Source organism: Amblyomma maculatum, chromosome 1 (genome assembly GCF_055883805.1).
Source record: "Amblyomma maculatum isolate TAMU_Amacu chromosome 1, ASM5588380v1, whole genome shotgun sequence".
NCBI lineage: Eukaryota > Metazoa > Arthropoda > Arachnida > Ixodida > Ixodidae > Amblyomma > Amblyomma maculatum.
Window position 1 is genome coordinate 220,407,326 of NC_139344.1, and position 20,836 is coordinate 220,428,161.

Genomic DNA, 20,836 nt, shown 5'->3' on the forward strand with positions numbered 1-20,836 from the left:
TCAAAGTGCCCTGTGCTTCATTATCGCGGCATCTCTTCGTCCCTTTGCCGTGGCAGCCTGTTCATATTTTTCCATGTATACCTGATCTTTGTTTATCCATACTCCAAGATATTTATATTCTGTCAGTCTTGGGATCTCACTCCCGTGCATTGTAAGCTTTTTATCAGTGAAATCGTTGAATATCACCAGACCCGACTTAATTACGCTGAAGGTAAAGCTGATTGAATCTCCCTCGTATCCACATATATTAACCAACGCTTGTAAATATTCCTGGCTATTGGCTAAAACAACAATACCGTCCGTGTATGTTAGTCCTGGAAGTGCTTGTTCTACTTCTGTTCCACCTAGCTTATACGAGAGATTAAACTTTTTTCCATATTCTTCATATAAATCATGAACAACAGCGGTGATAGCGGATATCCTTGCCTTAGTCCTTTGCATACCTTGACAGTAGTCATATTTCTTACCCCCTCCTATGCAATCTCAACTTTATTATTTCTGTATATTTCCTTCAGTAATTCAATTAAATCGTTACCGATACCTTCAGATTCAAGTATGTTCCACTGGAGTTCCCTATTTATGCTGTCGTATGCATCGCTTATGTCCACCAAGGCTAAATACAGTGGTCTATTTTCTGCCCTGGCTATTTCTATGCATTGGATTACTATTACAAAAATGCTATCGTCTAGGTGCCTACCGCATCTGAACCCATTCTGCAGTTCGCCCAGTACATAATTACTTTCGATCCATGCCTGCATTTTTAGTTTCACTGCCTGCATTGCCAGCCTGCATGTAACTGATGTTATCGTGACCGGTCTAAATGATTTAATGTTCTTCCTGTCTCCTTTTTCTTTATAGATTAAATTCATCCTACTGAGTCGCCAGCTGTCCGGAATTTCTTTATTTGTTATGACTGTTTCCAATGCCTTCAACAGCGTGTCCTTGATTCTTCGACCAAGCCCATTAATTAGCTTGATAGGAATTTCGTGCATCTCTAGTGCTGTACACACAGGGATATTTGTCTCCGAATTCTCCCAGTTAAAATTTGTCAATTGTAAGCTCCTTTCCTTCATGCTGTCTGATACTATATCGTCATTCGGGGCGATTACCCTATCATCGCACTTAAATGATTCAGCAATAACCGATGTAATATAGCCTATGGCGTCATCCCCCTTTAGACATTTTCCCTCGCCGCTTATATGGCTCCAGAATTTATTTGCCACCTCTTTAGTTGACTTGCGCACTTCGGTCATCCAGCGATCAGTGTGCTGCTTTATTTTACTCTGAGAAAGTATCTGCACTTCCAGTTTCTTTTGCCAATAGGATTTACATTTTCTGTCCATTTCCTCTTGAGATAGCTAGGCTTTCTTAGCTTCTCTGTGTTCTCCGGAAGCCATCCGTATTTCTTTTGCCAATAGGATTTCCATTTTCTGTCTATTTCCTCTTGAGATAGCTACACTTTCTTAGCTTCTCTGTGTTCTCTGGAAGCTATCCATATTCGTTCAATTGCCTGTTTCATTTCACTATTCCACCAGCTTCGAGGAGTCAAATTCAAATTCATTTATTTCTGCCTTGTAAAGTTACAGACAAAGCATGTGGAGAAAAAGCTGCAAGATACAGCTTGACAAAGCCACAGCCCCCTTTTGCCTGGTAATGGCTTACAGGAAAGCATATAAAACAAACGCAATTGCACAATGTAATAAACATACAATTGTTAACAGGTGCAGAAGAAAACAAAGCAACATTACACAAAACTAAGACAATATCCCAGTAGGCAAATGCAGCTAAAAGAAACAGAAAAAAAATTTACATATTAATGTACGTACATAGCACGCCAAGATTTATTTGACGAACTAAGCAAGTCAAAATTATTAAATTCCTACTCATTAAAAAGGAAATGAGTGTATTGCAGGCATTCTCTACCTGAATTTATTCGAGGGGTCGGCACTACCCAAGTCTCTGCATGTCTTGTCGTATAGTTTTTTTTCTCGGGCATGCAGTTCTGCAAGGTCACGTATATAGTTTACATTTCTGCATGTTTCCGGTTTAACATGGACAGTCAAACGATTTATGCAGGTTGTGGATTTTTAGCACACCACTTTGTATAATGAGCCCCGCGCTTGGTGAGAACTAGGGGACATTGTGAATGTGGCGAAGGAAATTTTTCCGAAGGATATAGATATGCTGAAGACAGTTAACATTAGCTGTGCCCCACACTAAGTGGCAATAATTTAAATAGGAGTACCTTTCCAGCAATTTTAGTCTTTTACTTCTTGAATTTTTGTACAAATTAGTTGTATTAACTGGTTATAATCGCACTTCTCCACGGGGCATTTCTCTATTGTTTCTTCAATGCCTGATGCTATTAGCACTAGTTTGTCGCACTCGCTAGGCACAGCTAGGCCGCTGACCGAACTGCCATCTCGAAGAGCTTAGACCTTAGACAAACTAGGGGACTTTATCTACACCGGCATAGCCCGCTGTGTCCCCACCTATAGTTACCGTATTTACTCGCATAATGATCGCACTCGCGTAATGATCGCACCCCTGAATTTTGAGGTCAAAATTCCATTTTTTAAATTCCCCGCGTAATGATCGCACCCCGAACATGGAGCCGCCTGGTGGTTGATCTGCAGTCATCCCGCAGCGAATGCATTCCGACGAGTTCCCAACCTAGTCTAGTAACGTTGGAGTTCCCATGATTCCATGCTTTGCGGCGTTCGCCATTTTGCAATTCGGCAGCGTCGTAGCGTGCTTTGTGTTTTTTGTGCGAGTTTACGCCATTTCACCATGGGGCGGTATGCCAATTACACCGCCGCGTTCAAGCTCAAGGCTGTCGACTATGCACTGGAGCATGGCAACCGCGCTGCTGGTAGGCATTTCGGCGTGGACGAAATGAGGATACGCTATTGGAAGAAGCAGCGCGAGAAGCTGATGGCTACGAACAAGACACGGCGGGCTTTCCGTGGACCCAAAACGGGCAAGTTCCCTCGTGTTGAGGAGGCGGTCCTAGAATATGTGAGGGACCTGCGCAAGGATGGTTGTGCAGTGTCATTAGAAATGATACAGACGCAGGCGCGCACAACTGCCAGGAAGCTGGGAATCGCCGCAAAGGATTTCCGCGCTAGCTCTGGTTGGACGACTCGCTTTATGCGACGGAATGGACTTTCCCTGAGGCGGCGGACGTCGTCGTGCCAGCGGCTCCCAGCCGCGTATGAAAGCAAAGTGATAGACTTCCATCACTTCGTGGATGGCGATGGGCCAGCATGATTTGACGCCGAGCGGAAAGATTAGAAGGCCATCCGTGGAGATGCTGTGCTCGTGGATCACAGAAGCGTGGAGCAGTATCCCCGACGAGGTAGTGGCTAAGAGTTTTAAGAAGACAGGCATATCTAACGCTTTGGATGGAACGGAAGATGACTTCCTGTGGGATTGTGAAGATGCTCCCAGCGACGACACTGCCGTTTCCGATGAGTCGTGCAGCAGTGAAAACGAGGATGGCAAGGATTCAGACTTTGATTAGAGTACTGACGAAAAAAAATAAATGGGCATTGTGCACTCCATGTGATGCTTAATGTGCATGTTTATTGCGAAGGTAAGCCTTACTCAGCTTTTATTTTTGGTTGTAATCGAGATATATGTTCTAAGACGTCTGACCTGCAACTTGTTTGCGTTTTCGGTGCTCAAAAATTTTTTGTAGAAAATTTACCCCGCGTAATGATCGCACCCCGAAATTTGCGTCAGTATTTAAAAAAAAAAAGTGTGATCATTATGCGAGTAAATACGGTATATCTTGCACTGTCATTCATGGCGCAGGTTTTTAGCATCGTTTGCTTCAAAAGGCGTTTGCGCGTTCGAATGATTGAGTGGCAGTAGACGGTGGCCGCCCCAATTGCCCTTGGCATGATAAAGCGAATGTACTGAAAATGAGGCTTTTACAACCGAACAAGCACTGGTACTCTGCCAAGTTCGCTTCCCCCATTTGCTAGAGCTAATGTCAAAAGGTAAACACACCGTAATGCTATTGCTGCGCAGCATCTTGGCGCACTGCCAAGAAATGCATAGTGGACCACGACAGCGCAAAACGGAGGGACGCGCTAACGATTAACGCCAACTTTTTTTTTTCAAATTCTTGTGCAAAAATCGGAGGGAGGGTGGGTTCATTATGCGAGTGGGTCATTACGCGAGTAAATGCGGTAAATTTACCATAATGCAAATGGCTGTTGTCAGCTTTTTAGAGGCCATTTGATAATTCAAACTTTTTCTCCCGGTCCAGTGAAGTTCGAATTAACAAGCTTTTACTGTTATTGCATAACAAATGTGTATTATATGCGCAAGGTATTTTGGCGCAATTGAACAGTAGATGGAGACAGCGCCTGGCATCTTGCCACAAGTACATGAAGCTTCAAGAAGCTTAGTACGTGCTTCGAAAAGAAAGGAAATGAACACGGGAAAAACTACGCTGAACATGTAGGAAAGTGAGCCTTCATCAGTGAATGGTTATTTGAGCACACTGCAGTAATTTATGGTCTGATCGATCGAAGTTTTTAGCTGGAACGCACTGAGTGTGTATAGACCTGATTTGTAAGTCAGGTAACAAAAACTTTTCTTTGCAGTGTCTGCAAGCTTGAGCAGAACCTGTGTATGCTGGCTGGAAAAAAAAAAAGGATAGATCGAATATGCTATTCTGAAAAGCTAAAAAATAAGCAAGTTGGCTGTTCTCTTGGTTAATGCAAGCACAGTGCAGTTTGTAGCATAATTTTATTGCAAATTAATCTGCAAAGGTTTGTGGAAAATCAAGCAGACTAAGCAAACACTGTAAACGGATTAGTAATTTACATACGATAGCTCGCAATGCGTTTGGTGAAATTGAACGTTTGTGCCTCTGTAAAAAAAAGTATTATAATAAATGGAAGGCTGATACGCATCTGGTTTTCCCATGCATCGTGGTATTCTCACAGTGTGCAAAGCACAGTGCAGCACTGCATCCAACTTAATTTTTCATACGAAGCACAGCCGCCCTCACCCAAAGCTGGGCAGTGGTTTCATTTGATTGAGGTCTAGCTCTATAGGTCTATTTCTATAAGCACTAAGAGATTGCACTCTATGATTCACATATTGTCTACTTGATCATAAAAGGGTTCATTAAAAGCCAAGGTAGAACCTAAATGAGAGCAGGTGCACCCGAGGTGTAGTAACCCTGCAAAGAAAGCTCAGCACCCGTAACCCTTAGCCGCAAAGTAATAGAAAGCTGACCTCGAGAGTATAGTCAGATTCGTGCACGGGCATAGACAGAAAGAAATGGTGCGCACCATGAAATCCCAACTCTGCTCAGATGTCACCTAAGAAACACTGGTTGAATTGTGTGTGCATGCAAAATATATCATAAAAATCGCTGTGCAAGAACACGTCGTGCCACTGATTTCCTTCCAGAACAAGTGTTCATGCAGTCAGAGAAAGGAAGCATGCTTCATCTACATCTGTCTGCAATAGGATCTTTATAAAGTGAATCACACACACACACACGTTCACTTTAACATCAAGGAAAACATCATTGCGCACGCAAGTGTACAAGTAATAATGATGAATTTTTCTTTCATTGTTCAAATGAAATATTTTTGTGATTGCAACCAAATAGGCAAAAAAGAAAAATGACAGGAGAATGAAAAATACCATTTAGCTCACACTTAAGTCACTTTGATTTGGAATACTTTAGCTCAAGCATAGCCAGTTAAATCACAGTTAGTTTGAATGACACAAACACACAAGCATACAAACAAAAGCCAACGAGCTCTCTATGCCCAGTCACTTTGACATGCTGATGAAATCTTGCTCAAACTGTTCTGAACAAATGCCAGGAAATTTCCGTTATGATTTACGCTAAAAGCCTTTCCTTCACTATGCAATGCAACATTCAGTTACCATAAATTATTTAATCAATTATTATACCAGGTATTACACCACTGTTGAAACCTTTATACAAAAGAGATGCAGGCAAACAGTAAAACCTCATTATTTTTTTTAACTACAAGGAGAGAGAAAAAAAGAAAAGAAAATGCGAGTGATACGAAGATCAAGCTAATGAATGGCCCCCAACAAGCTGGCAAAAGTAATTTTGATCACAGTAAATTTACTTTATGAAAATACAGGCAATGGTAATCTGCTTTCGAGATGAAAACTGCACGGTAACAGCAATTTTCTGCAGTCCTGTCTAATGCTCCACCATATGTAAACTGCAGAGGATTAAGCAGCCTCCAAATTAATGAGGTTTGTTTTATTAGAGAGTAAACCCATCACATAGCAACACATAGCAACATATCACATAGCAACATGGAATGTAAGATCTATGACGCAAGGTAAACTGGATGTCGTCAAGCGAGAAATGGACAGATTGAACATTGATATCTTGGGTATCAGCGAGCTCAAGTGGACCGGAATGGGAGAATTTGACTCCGGCGACCATTATGTCTTTTATTGTGGGCACGAATCCAAGAGAAGGAATGGGGTCGCTCTCATAGTAAACAGAAGAATGGACAAAGCAGTGCTAGGGTGCAACCCCAAAAACGACCGAATGATTTCACTTCGGATCCAAGGTCACCCTTTCAACATAACAGTTATCCAAGTCTATGCATTATCCTAGTCTATGCACCGACCACTACTGCTGAAGAAGCTGACGTTGAGAGATTTTATGCGGACCTACAATGCCTTTTAGACCGCACCCCATCATCAGACGTAGTTTTTCTCATAGGAGACTGGAATGCTAAAAAACAAAGAAAAAAAATGAAAAAAAAAATTGGTGACTCTTAAGCCAAGGAAGGAAACCAGTTAGAGTTCAGCTGTGAAAATTGCGGTGGTGGAAAACCGCGTCTACCGGGGCGAGAAAAACCGCGTCTGCTGGGGCGAGAAAAAAGAAAAAACAAAGAAAAAAAAAAAGAAAAAAAAAATTTGCGAGTGAAGAAATATCCGGAATTATAGGCAAGTTCGGTCTTGGCGAGCCAAATGAAGCTGGGCAGAGGCTAGTAGAGTTTTGTCAAGAAAACAACCTGACCATAGCGAATACTCATTTTCAACAGCACAAGAGGCGCCTGTACACATGGACTTCACCGGACGGTCTGTACAGGAATCAGATCGATTATATTCTTTGCCGGCAGAGGTGGAGAAGCGCTATACAAGCAGTAAAAACAAGGCCTGGGGCCGATTGTGGCACTGATCATCAGCTTCTTGTTGCCAAAATTAAGCTTCGACTGAGGAAAACGCAGAAAAGTAGAAGGCCTTTCAGGTATGATCTGGATCAAATTCCATTAGAATATGCTGTGGAAGTGAGGAATCGATTTCAAGAATTAGATCTAGAAGACAGAGAGCCCGAAGAGATGTGGACTGATGTTCGTGATATAATACAAGAAGTTGCTACTAAGGTAGTTCCAAAGCAAAAGAAATTCAAGAAAGCAAACTGGTTATCTGAAGAGGCTTTGCAAATAGCTGAGGAAAGGAGGATGGCAAAAGTTATGGGGGAAGATACAAGGTTCTCAATGCGGATTTTCAGAAAATAGCAAGGAGAGATAAGAATGCCTTCCTGAACATACAGTGCCAAGCAGTTGAGGACAACAGCCAATTAAGGAACACAAGAGCTCTGTATAAGACAATCAAAGATATCAAAGGAAGCTTCTGTGCTAAGCTGGGCGTGATAAAGGACAAACGAGGCAAGGACCTCACTGAAGCCTCAGAGATAAAGAAGAGGTGGCAGGAATACACAGAACTGCACAAGAAGGACCCGAATGTGCAAACCCAACATAAGACGGTTGTGATTACTGTTCTCGAGCCGGGCATCCTGAACAGTGAAGTTGAATGGGCCTTAGCCAGCCTTGCTAAGAGCAAAGCTAGCGGAATTGATGGCATTCCAGCTGAGTTGCTTCAAAACCTCAACCATGACGCTGTTAACATTCTGCATACATTATGTCAGAAGATTTGGACAACCCTGCAGTGGACACAGGATTGGAGGTCAGTTTACATCCCCATTCCCAAGAAAGGCAGTGCCAAAGATTGTTCCAACTACCGCACGATCGCGCTTATTTCGCATGCTAGCAAGGTTGAAAATCCTCCAAGGAAGGCTGCAGCAGTATGTGGATCGGGAGCTTCCGAACGTGCAAGCTGGGTTTCGCAAGGGCAGAGGAACTAGAGACCAAATTGCCAACCTTCGCTGGATCATGAAAAAAGAGAGTTCCAGAAACCCATCTACTTCTGCTTTATTGATTATGCGAAAGCGTTTGACTGCGTAGATCACAGCAGATTGTGGCAAGCTCTCCAAGAGATGGGAGTTCCAATTCACCTCATCTGTCTCCTCAGGAACCTGTATGAAGGACAAGAGGCCACAGCCAGAACTGGGCATGGTCTTACTGATTGGTTTCCGATTGAGAAAGGAGTGAGGCAAGGCTGCATACTGTCGCCCTGCCTATTTAACCTATATACAGAGTGCATCATGAGGAAGGCCGGTCTGGACGAGTCTTCAGCTGGAGTGAAGATTGCTGGAAAACGCATCAACAACCTTAGATATGCGGATGATACCACTTTATTGGCAGAAAGTGAAGTGGAACTCAAGAGACTTCTGATGCGCGTACAAGAAGAGAGTGAGAAGTTTGGGCTTAAACTGAACATTAAAAAGACAAAGATCATGGCGTCTTGCCCTATCAAGTCCTGGAGCATCAATGGACAAGAAGTGGAAGCTGTGACAGATTTTCTCTTCTTGGGCTCCAAGATTACCTCGGAAGGAGACTGCAGCCATGAAATTAGGAGACGCCTGCTTCTGGGAAAGAGAGCAATGGTTAGCCTTGACCGCCTAGTAATGAGCAGAGACATTAGTCTGCCAACCAAGATTCGTATAACTTGTGCTATGGTCTTTCCAGTTGTGATGTATAGATGAGAGAGTTGGACTGTGAAAAAGGCTGACCGCCGAAGAATTGACGCGTTTGAATTGTGGTGCTGGCGAAGACTCTTGAGAGTTCCTTGGACTGCCAGAAGATCAAATCAGTCAATACTGTCGACCATAAACCCTGACTGCTCATTGGAGGGTCAAATTCTAAAGTTAAAGCTCAGCTACTTTGGTCATCTGATGAGAAGAGAGGAGTCGCTGGAGAAAGATTTGATGTTGGGAAAGGTTGAGGGTCGCCGGAGAAGGGGTAGGCATGGTTAGATGGCATCCTCGAGGCACTGCAGATGAAGTTATGTGATGTTAGGAAGATAGTGAGAGACCGGAAAGCGTGGCGTGACATGGTCCATAGGGTCACGAAGAGTCGGACACGACTGAATGACTGAACTGAAACCTATGATACTTTGATGCATGGGCACCTTTTCACCCTTTTCACTTTTCAGTCAATCTACTACACTTTTGTGGTGCGAGCACAGCCAATTTCTTCCTTTGACCTTGCTCTGATATCAGTCTGTCTTCAGAGAGTGTGCACGCATTAGTTTTTGTTGATTCAATATGCTAATATTCTTGAAGAAGCTGTAACAGCGCATAGAACTCACCTAGAGCTTATCCTGCACTTGTCTCCTCTGGTGAAGATACCACGAAAAGGCATTCCACTCTCCCTCTGGGGAAAATAAAAAGATGAATACAAAAGGACGTGGTCAAACTAATTAGCACAGCTTAATCAGTACAAACAGCCCTGCCACTCATTTCTATTAAGTGAAGGTCTAACAAAATGCGCATTAACATATACGAACATGCTAAAAATGACATCGCTTTTAGCCTATTAAACATAAATTATGCACCATAAAATGCTACAAATTTTTTGCCAGAACCAACACATTTATAAACCTTCCGCTGCACTGCAACCCATGCACAAAAATTTCAGGTTGAACAATGCATTACAAAAATTCCATTTTCTTGCTTCTAATGTCAGTGGTGGGAAGTCCTATTGAATTTTGAAACAGGGTTTGTAGCTGGCAAAAATTCATTCTCAAATCAATTTTAGTACTTTTTTTTTCTTTTTTTTTTTTTTTGCAGCAGGAGCTGGTAATAAAAAAAAAATATGGCAGATTTGAATAGTTAATCCAATACGAAGTAGGTGCATAGCACCGCTTATCACCGTTATACCTTTCATGCATTACCACAGACATCTGCGATTTACACTCTCCAATATCTTCCCTCAGCTCACGCAAGAGGTGGCCAGCAGTCACAAAGACAAACAGCGCCAAGGGTTGTGCTTCCAAAACTTAAAACACACAAACCTAAGGCCCAAACATTCCGATCGCTGCCGTTGGTCGGTTGCGCGTGGCCGGCTTCTTTCCGAGAAGACAGCGACAGCAGCTCCCTCTGCCGCGCATTTTCCCCAGCCCGTGTTTCGCCGCGATTTATGGCCTCCGCGCCCTTTCCCCTCAAACCGAGAGACAGAGCAGTTAGCGCCGAACCCACAAACACTGCGCTTACGCTGTGCTTTTTAAGTGCTCTGGTTTGCCTCTTTCGGTTGAAGCGAGACTTTTCCGAGAATCGGAACGGACCGAACCGACGGCGTCGCCCGTTTTCATGTGTTTCTATATCACTTTCGAAGTGCGGCGGCCTGCGCGACCGTCATAAATAAACTCGTCTCAAGCTGCCACTTGACCTTGTCCGCCCCTTCAGAATCTCTTCCGCAACAGTGGACCCGCGGCTTCGGACAGACATCGGCGAAATCAGTGATTGCGGCTAGTAGTGCTACGCACTAAAAGCGCCAACATTCAAATTTATACTTTATGGCATCAATCAAAGGCTAGTTTTTTCTCTTTGGCACGTTGCATGCATGTGTGTGTAGACAAAGCACGACAGATGCTTCATGTTGCAGGACTGTTTTCAACTTGAGCAGAATCGCCTGTTGTCGCAGAAGAAAGTATGCAGGAAAGCGCACTGCCCCAGGAGGAGGCACCATCCAATCTAGCCGCCATGGCCTGCAGAGGTGGTGCTGTAATTTGAGGTCACAGATGCAGACCGACACCAGCCGCCTAAGAATTGACTTGGGGAGGCTCAACAGAAGAGGTGGAATTGACATGAGGTGAGAACGGAGCGGGATGCTATTTGGAGAGGCTGCACCTTGACAAGGAATTTGTAACTGCCATCATAACGTAGTACAAGATAAATTCTGTAAATCTGCAATCGAGTAAATGACCCAGCTTAATCCAGATAAGAAGAGAGTAAAAAAAGTCAGAAGAGAAAACATGATTTGACCGTAGGCAAGCTACGCTGTGTTTGTTTTAGGTAATAGTATTGACTGTAGAAATGACCACACTGCTGAGGAAATGTTCATATGTGGACACCACACGATGGATTCCATCAGTAACCACTGTTACCCCTTTTCGTCACAATTAAAGTGAATTAAAGTGAACAGATGAACAAGTTGCACCCTTTGCATCAAGCACTGGCTCCCATCGCGCAATGCTGGCTGCGGTTTTTGTTGCCAGTTAGAATCGGGGCACTGCATGGGTTTGAGTCAGGTTGAAAAATGTGCTGTACTGTTGGGCCAGATCCAGGCTTGAAGATGCAGGCCAGGACCTGGCTTGGGCCCTACATGGAGTGGCTGTCTGCAGCTTTTGATTCATGAAGTACACTTGTGCCATTCTAGTAGCGACATGGATGAAACAGGGCCATGAATTTAGATGAGAAAAAAAAAATTGATCAGCATTGATTTACTTATATTTGATGTCTTCACACATGAGAAAGACTACAAACACAACAGTTCATTTTTTTTTTTTTTTTAATATTGCCCAGAATGCCTTCGATGTGAAGGAATCCTGATGCTAAAATATTTCCAGTGGTTTGCAAGCTCATTTTATACTGAGTTTAATGAGCGTCCCTCACAATGCTATCTATGTCCAAATAACTTCGAACACTCACTCCTGGCCATGTTGAACGACGCAAGGGAGGAAGTTCAAATGAAAAAAGCCCAGAATTGAGCTGCCCTACAGCAGTGTTCTTAGCAGAGCATTGTAAAACCTCATTTGTGCGAGTCCGGTTGCCTGTTAAAGTAGATGGCACTATTGGCTCGAGCTGTTTCAGCTAGTGGTGAGCACACGCCGTTGTAGCCACTAGAAGGCACATCGTACCTGCTCTGTTTTCTGTTGCCTCTCATGACTGGCAATTCGAAGTTTTATAAAACCCCTGGAAAAGGAGCTCAACAACAGGCAGCCATCTTTTCCAAAGTGCCTTCACCTCCTGAAAACATATCTATACATTATGAGAAGCACTTCGTTTAAGACGTGTTCAGTCTTCAAACAGATAATGATGCAATAAAAGGCCCTTCTACTTTTTTTCCCATGAAAGCACCTCCTACAAAAGTGTACTCATTAAAAATAAGAATGTTATTCAAAGAAGCTTCAATATTTAGATATTGCAAGTTGTAAAGAGGACTGACTAAAAACCTAGAGGCAACGCAACGTTTACTGCACGTGTGTGTAACCTTTTTCATTTGGCTCTCGGAATTTTGGGGTCATTCACAAACAAGATCACTACTAAAGAAAGCCAAGCAGGCGAACCTGCCATATCTCTCCCTTCTGATATGGACAAGCCTCTCAATAAATAAGGAGCCTGACAGAAACAGTTGAATAGTTAAAGATCAATATTAGTTAATCTGACAATTAGCACACCTTAACTGTATTCCAATGTACTACAGCATTGAAAAAGCTACGCTGAAAATGGCACTTCTCAAACTCACAACGTCTATTTTTAAAAATTGCTGACAGCCTCAAGTAAAACACCCTGCATGTGTATCTACACCTCAATTTTTGCTAGACAAGGTGCGAGAGGAGCTTCATCATTACGGCGGGTTCCATATATGTATCCACGACACTACATTTCAGTTTGAAAATCGAAATTGCACTAAATGTTTTCTCCTTCAAGAAAAAGACTGCCTATGAATGGGAAGGAGCATGCTTACCTCTTGAAGTAGTGCAGCCATTGAGGTGCTTGGCTCCGGCTTCTTCCCCCGGATTTTGTTGCCCGACTGACGGTTAACAATCGTATACAGATCATTTTTCTGAAAAAGAAAACCCCAGCAAAGTCCTTGCATGTGTAAGGCCCCATAACCTTCTGTAGCAGAAAAATTTTAAATTCTGCAAATTGAAAACAAAAGATATATTTTAACAATTCTGTGGAATACATCAAGTACTGTTTTGGAATGCAGTCATGTAATACTGTATGAATATAGGGTGAATATTTGTTTTCCCTTGTGTTTTTCAAAGCGAACTCCTCCAAAAAGGCTTAAAAGTCTCTAGAAGAGAGAAGGTGGCTTTGGATGTAGAAAGAAGCTGAGGGAGTCTTCGAGAAAAGGACGGCATTGATATAAAGTAAAACCTCGTTAATTCGACCACTAGGGATTCGGATAATTCGAACTAGGAGTGCAGTCCCTGCTGACGCCTGTGTAAGTCTATGGCATTGGAGACTTGTCAATTCAAATAGGTATGGCCCACGCAGTAAGCGATCAGAGAAATAGATCTCCCAGAACCTGAACTATGGCAGGCAAGACAATGAATAGAAATTGAGCATTTCGGAACTAATGCTCAGTCACATAGTTTTGGTTGTGCTTTCTTTAAGGGACGCGGGCTTTGAAAGTCGAAAAATCGCGAAAAAGTCGGCTTTTCAAAAAGTACATATCTCGGCTGTATATGTTATAAACTACCTTTCCTATAATTATAAACGCCTAATTCATCGTGGAACTGTGTAATTAAATATACAACTGGGCGCGGCAGCCCCAGAGTCGCGAGCGAACGGCAAAAGTACCCAAACTTCGCGCGCGCGCCATTTCCCTGCCGCTGAACCGAACGCCGCCATCTTGGTCTTGTTTTGTTTGTGAATGCTTGCCCTTTTCCATATTGCCTTCGCCGGCGGCGTCCGCGGCGTAGCAGAAGCGTGGCTCGCTTGTGATTGGGGGCCTCACAGGGATTGTTGAGCTTCCCGCGTCTCGAATTCGGGCTGTGATTGGACAAAGCGCGCGCTCCGTGAGAACACGGGGGGATCGCGCGACTGCTATTGGCTGCTGCGCGCGCTGACGCGGTAGCCCCTCCCCGGCGCGTCGTCTGCTCCGGCTTGCTACTGAGCTGGCGTTCTTCGTACGCTCGCTGAATCGCTCCACGTTTCACCATTTTGAGATCGCCGTGATCATCGCTCGTTACGAATTCTGGTGGCGTGTTTTGAACGGTTATGTGCACTTTGTGGATTATTGCACGGTCGGCCACGATGCGCGCTAAGAAGTTCAAAACACTGCATACGTCGTCGTTCTGTGAATGCCGTCCGAATCGCGAAGTTAGCGAAAAGCGTTGTCAACGGGCGCAGCGACGCTTCTATTAGTGCTGCTTCTGCTACATCACTACTAGACCGACTGCGCTGCCACTTCCAACTGCGTATCTTTCGCGTCAATGTAAGGAGCCGGCGTTTGAAGCGTGCCTGCTGTACCGACCTTATCAACCTCGGCGATCTCGGCCTCCCGTATCGCGTCTGTCATCGCAAGCGATAACGCGTCGTCAGCGTCGTGCGCTGTTCGCATGAAAATGCACTTTCCGAGGGAATCGGGGAGGTGGAGGCACAACGTGCTGCAGTGAAAAACAAACTTTAGACTTGAAAAAGCTGTTTTAAACTTCAAGGGCCATTTTCTCAGAATGAATTTTTTTCATGGTATGGTAGCTTATTCCCGCAGTATTTCTGGAACCGCTAATCGGATTCCCACCTGTTTTTTTTTTTTTTTTTATTGTGTGCCTGAATAAATTTCCGAGGTCAAGACAAGCTCATTTTTTCAAATTATTGAGTCTGGAATTTATAATAAACAATCAAAATTAGGCTAATGCAAGTCCAATTAGTGGCACTAACCTCAATGCACTGCTAAAATTTTTCGGTAGGGAAATTAAAAAAAAGGGCTCTGTCTTGCCCTGTGGTACCTATTCAGGAACCTTCATAATGAATTTCATAGTGCCAACACATTTTGCAAGTTCACCAGGCATGGAACAAGGAACCCATGTGAACCATTCTGATATACTTCTCTAATTTGAGTACCAATGTGAGCAGCTCCATGAAACTTTGCAGTTATTAAAATGGCTGTGCCATGAGTCTACCCTGAAAATTTCATTCAATTATCTCAAGAAACAACAAAGTTGGTATTCAAAGGTAGCCTCCCCCCTTAAAAGTCTCTAGAAGAGAGAAGGTGGCTTTGGATGTAGAAAGAAGCTGAGGGAGTCTTCGAGAAAAGGACGGCATTGATATAAAGTAAAACCTCGGATAATTCGAACTAGGAGTGCAGTCCCTGCTGACGCCTGTGTAAGTCTATGGCATTGGAGACTTGTCAATTCAAATAGGTATGGCCCATGTAGTAAGCGATCAGAGAAATAGATCACCCAGAACCTGAACAATGGCAGGCAAGACAATGAATAGAAGTTGAGCATTTCGGAAATAATGCTCAGTCACATAGTTTTGGTGTGCTTTCTTTAACTTTATGCCATCTCATGGCTGCAATCAAGCGCATGCATCGGCTAATCGCACCATTTTGGACACTGGCTTGACATTACTGTTCTTTTATTTTTATTTTGGGATGGCGTCATGCCGTTCCAATGCCTCCGCATGCACCCCCTGTGTACATCTTCGTGCAGCTTCCAGTGCGCTGAAACTGTACTGTGCACTGAATGCGCATTTCATCATAATGCTTCACTTCATAGACTGTGTAGTGAAGCATCCTCAAAACACGACAGGGCTCTTTTGTGAAGCACCATCACTGCTACATCGTCGCACCGTGAAAAGGGCAATGTTCCTAACAGTGTGTACAAAGTAAAGTGGTTGACGAAATAGGCAAAAACAGTCGTTCCCCCTTGGGTTTCATTTTAAATGTAGATAACCATTACGTAGGTGTTCATAAGATAAAATTACTGCGATGCAAACAGTTTTCAGCAGTTTTTTCAGGACCATTTGATAATTCGAATTTTCTGCTATTTCAAACATTTTTTTCTGGCCATCCAGAGGCAGAATTAATGAGAGTTTGCTGTAGCTGAGTGCAGTAGGGAAAGCAAGCAAGAGCAAATGAGCACAGAACTGGGCAGCTTGAACACTCGAGTAGCGGCAGCCTGGCACTGAAGGAGGCTGCGTGCATCAAAGCACTGAAGGCTTGGCTTCACTCAATTATGGTGCATACATCTGAAGTCTTGCCTTTTAAATAATGTCAATGAATCCATCCCTAATTTTGCTTAAAAAGCACGCCACTTATATTTTTTCAGTTGGCCCGAACATTCAGGACTGCATTATAATTATAAGATATTTTCCAGAGCCCTCAACCATGCTCACGTTACATATGCAATAATGTTTAGTCATTTTTCCAACCACTGTTTCTATACTGACGTTGACAACAGCAGTTGCTGCAGCCAGTAAGCAGACAAATTTAGGGAAATTTAGCTGGGACTTTAGGCAATTGTGTAAGGCTCCCATGTCACAGAAAAGCCAGCATCGTCATTGTTGTTGTCAGCATTGATGGTCAATAACAAATAATCCTGATCGGTTGACAGAGCTGTGACATCATGCAATCCATGTATAGAATATAAAAGTGATTAAAGGTGCAGTGAATAAAATATTGAAGAACTCTTAATTGTGGGAATTCAATCTGTACGCTCTGAACCTTAACTTTGAATTGTTGCCCTGTGTGGCAGATTTTCCTGTTAAAACCAAGTAAAATGTCCCGGCTCCTGCCTTTATTTCTTTTTTGATCTTGCCCCTGACGCTATCGGGAGACATCCAACGTGCAGAGTTTGTTTCAAACAATCGCGTGGAGGCTTGCCGCTTTGCCGTTGATGGAGTAATACGCACAGTGACCGTGTGAATAGAGTGCGCTTGTACTGGGCTTGTTTTTTTGGTAAAACACTCTCTCAACCAAAAATGTGTAGCGGTTCCATCAAAATGGTATTTGCATTGTAGTTTCAGGCCATCACAGAGAGCTGAGGTTTGAGTCTCGCGAAACCAAAGTATGGGCATCATATTTTTATTGCTGTGAGCTTAATTTATGACTATGCTGTCTGTGGCTAAAACTATATTCACAAAAACTCTGAAAGCAATATAAAAGTGAAAACGAAATTTTGCAGAACACTCTTTGTGCACCTTTAAGGCATGGATGGCATCTAAGGCGAAGTAAAGGTTGCTGCATGTCAGATATCACTGAACTTCCTAAAGAAATTAATTTCACTTAAAGAAAAATTTCCACAACTTGCCCGGCTTTGAACGCATGCCCTAACGTTGTGAGCCAGACATGCGACAGACTATGCAACACAAGACACGCTTGTAAGGGTTAAATTCTACTCTTTTAACCTGTACGCCTGTACAGGTTAGGTTACAGAGTAGCAAATTGCATGCTGCCACCTCCACCCTGCCATTTTTAGTGGCACCAGCATGCAGCGGCTGCTGGAACCCCATGTGATTTGATGCACATATGCTGCTGCCCAAACAGATAGAACGCATGGGCAGCATATAAATAGCGTTGCTTTGCATTCTCAGCACAGTGCAGAGGCCGCTAAAACGGCATGCCCCTAAGGAGCTTTAGCGTCCCTATAATTTTTTTTTTTACCTTGTGTCCTTGGGCTAACGGGCTGAACTTCACAGCCACTAAGCCATCACAGCGGGTTAAAAAAATAGTTTTGTCTTATTTTATCACTACGTTAATTAAGTATCAAATATTAACATTGTGGAAATCGAAAGAATTCACATGCAATACAACAGCTGCTTTGAGGTGCTGTTCAAAACCTCGTGTAGTTCGGTGAACTGATACAGCCTGCCAGACAAACATTCAAGGGTAGATATGGCCCACAAGATAGGCAACTTCACACACACATACTCACAAACATGTAGTTGACCAAGTAGCATGCTTACCAGTATCCTGGAGTTGTCAGGGGGAGGAGCAGCTGAAACAAGTTGAAAATAACATCTCCTTGACATCAGACCTCGACCCATGTCAAGTGTATCTGTTGGCATAAATTTAACATGCATTAACTGCTATTCAGACTTGCACAAAGCAATTGGCAGCCTTGAAAGTGATATGCAATAATTCAGGCAAGAGGACACAACTGAAAGTAAGACAAAAATATGTGGTTAATACAAATTACTTTCATGGTTAAATTTTGAGTAATTGCTGAGTAATGGTTTTATGAGTAATTACTCCCTTACACTGTTCAATTTTCACACTGCACTCCCTGAATGCTAACCTTCTTGCACTTTTCCCATATCGCATACAGCAGAATCTTGGCAGTATGAGTGCATGATGTGCATGTGGTATGGTGAGACATATGATTAAACATGACATGTGATGTATGGTCATGACAAGCATGTCATGGCATGGCTCATCATGACTAAATTGGTGGTGATTAATTGGCGGCAACTGCTATATACAAAACCTATGTCCTGTGTATGAGTCAGATGACCATGCAGTCACAGTCATGCAAGTCATGCTCATTACATGATCATGACTCAGAAGAAATTTGTGCTGTTAATGGGCTAATAGGTGTGTTTCCAAAGTCAATGCTAAGGAACTATGAAAAAATCATCTCTTAATGCTACTTCTGATTCAAATCTTCTCTCCTTGCTACATCGCAGTACATGCATTTTCTGTGTTGATACTGCTTATTCTACATATTTGCTAGCGCTATGACATCGCCGACTGTACTACATGATCACATGATCCAATGTATCTCAATTCTGCTTCATGACATATGTATGAACTGTGACCTGCAATGCAAACAAAAACAAAATGCAATTATGGTTAGCACACTATGTGCCCTGTTGAGATACCTCGTGATTGTAGTGGCATTCAAGCTGCTGCAGTGCATACTGCACAAGTAGCTATCACAGTGTCAGCGGGATAGGTATGGGTGGCGCTTAAATTAAGCCCAACTCCAGATACACTTGCACCAAATGCTGCTGTGCACCGGGCATCTCGCGTGTCAGCCAGAGGTAGTCTGTGCAAGTGCACGGCACAAGTAGGGCGAGCTCCAAAGCTCCCATCTGTCCTTGCCAGATATTCAGTGCGCGCGCTAAACGCATCAGAAATAGCTGTCGGTTTACAACAATAGGAGACGGCCATGTGGCTTTCTCTTAACCTTTTCTTCATAGCTCCAAATTTATTAAGCTCACCCTTCCTCTACACAGCTTATGTCCTTTCAGCTCTTCCCTGCGTTTTTTTTTCCCCAAACTTGAAATTCTTTCAGTCGGCATAAGAGGGTGAGCAAGACAGTAACATGAAGATGCATGCTTCTTTTCAACGTGTAGCGGGGGGTGGTACCTGAGACAGATTTTTGGAACTGGGGCTTTATCCTTCGGTCGCAGCTTGTGCATTCGCATCATCCCTAGTGATGCAGAAGTGTGTTTGAATATCTGAAACTCTTCTACACACACTGCACACCGGCCAAGAAATTTCACAAATTCTTATCAACCATGGTGGTATAATCAAAGTTTTACTGTATGTCATTTTAATGAATGGCTTGCCCAATATTAGATCCACTGGTTCCAATTCGCATGACTACAAAGCATGAAAACTTGTTTACTGCACTGATCTGTGACGCATGACAGAAGGTAGCACACATGAAGCATTTTTTCCGTTCAGACCAGCTCTTATGCACAAACCACGACATGACACTCCTTAGCAATACATCACGTAGTGCTGATGCCATCACCTCACACCTGCACGAAGCGATGGCACTAAGCAGCGTGTTTTCAGTGTTTCTCTGTTGCCACTACCTCGTCATTCAGTCACCTCATTCCTTCAGGGAATTATAATGCTAGTACCAAGTTCTTTTAAGACTAAATAGCATGAGGTACTATAAAAGCACTGTAGAAAATTCTTCTGGCAATACATTGCATTTCTAGGCACAAAGCAGTTGTGCCAAAATACATTTTACAGTGCGGACTTGCAAGCAGTGACCTTCCTTTCCCACACCTTTCCATACAATAATTAAACAATATAATGACAACAGCCTAATTTCATTATTGCTATCAAAGCTTTCAATGAACTATTTGATGCATATGACCCACACTACGGCTCAGGCGAAGCTAGTGTCTGCAGTTTTTTCGCCCAAATCATACTGGTCTATGGTAGGCTAGTCTCCCGAGCTGCTTCTGGATGATAAGCGAAATTTTCTGCAAACTTATAACCTGATCAACAGTGGATTGGCAGCACTCAACTCACTGCACAGCATGTTGCTGTAAATTATAACCACATGTGGCTAGAACTTTACTGAGATATAATCAATATCACTGGTTTTTATACTCTGCAGAAAAAGCAGATTGAAATTTAAAAGGCCAATTTTGCCAACATTGTAAAGAGCCACATACACTGATACAACTTTTCAGCATAAAAACATGACATGCCAATTTCTCAACAAAGCGTAACTGTATTATCTCGTCTCACTTAGCAAAAATAACTGTATGGCTAAAGGGTGTTTTCTATTTTTCCATAGCAGAAATAAATTCAGGTGAAAACAGCACTGCACTATTGAGTTACACCTCTTCCAGATGGTTAGAAAAAATTTCCATGTAATCATTGATCCCTGCAGGAGTTGCCTGCTTCCAACAGCATCAGGAAACAATAAATTTAGAAGCCTGAGGTGTTTCATGTGTTCCAAAACATTGCTTCCTTTTGGGCCAGTCAACAATTTTCATTACATTTTCGTTCACCACTTTTGCCTTTGCCAAATCTTCTCTGTCAAACAGTCCACATTTCCTTAATCATCATTAATGCTGACTTTAAGTAGCAGCTGTTCACTACAAGAAAACCAAATAGCCACTAATCTAAGTGCAGCGGGTGCAATTAATTCACTCTCACTATTTAGTGGTGGACTTTCGTTTAAATGTCATCTACAA

General features: G+C 43.0%; 1 protein-coding gene across 10 annotated transcripts in view; it reads right to left on the reverse strand.

The window, feature by feature from the left end:
* Positions 1 to 20,836, reverse strand: part of LOC146205665 (DDB1- and CUL4-associated factor 11) — a 101,535-nt gene that overhangs the window by 36,447 nt on the left and 44,252 nt on the right. For 7 of the 10 annotated variants that reach the window (XM_084590321.1, XM_084590320.1, XM_084590325.1 and 4 more), the window contains 3 exons: positions 17,855 to 17,946; positions 12,903 to 13,001; positions 9,523 to 9,587 (listed from right to left, as the gene is read on the reverse strand). In XM_084590321.1, coding sequence (XP_084446447.1) covers positions 9,523 to 9,587; positions 12,903 to 13,001; positions 17,855 to 17,946 — 256 coding nt within the window. The remainder of the gene's footprint in view (positions 1 to 9,522; positions 9,588 to 12,902; positions 13,002 to 17,854; positions 17,947 to 20,836) is intronic. The other 3 variants (XM_084590323.1, XM_084590322.1, XM_084590326.1) reach the window with 1 other exon arrangement.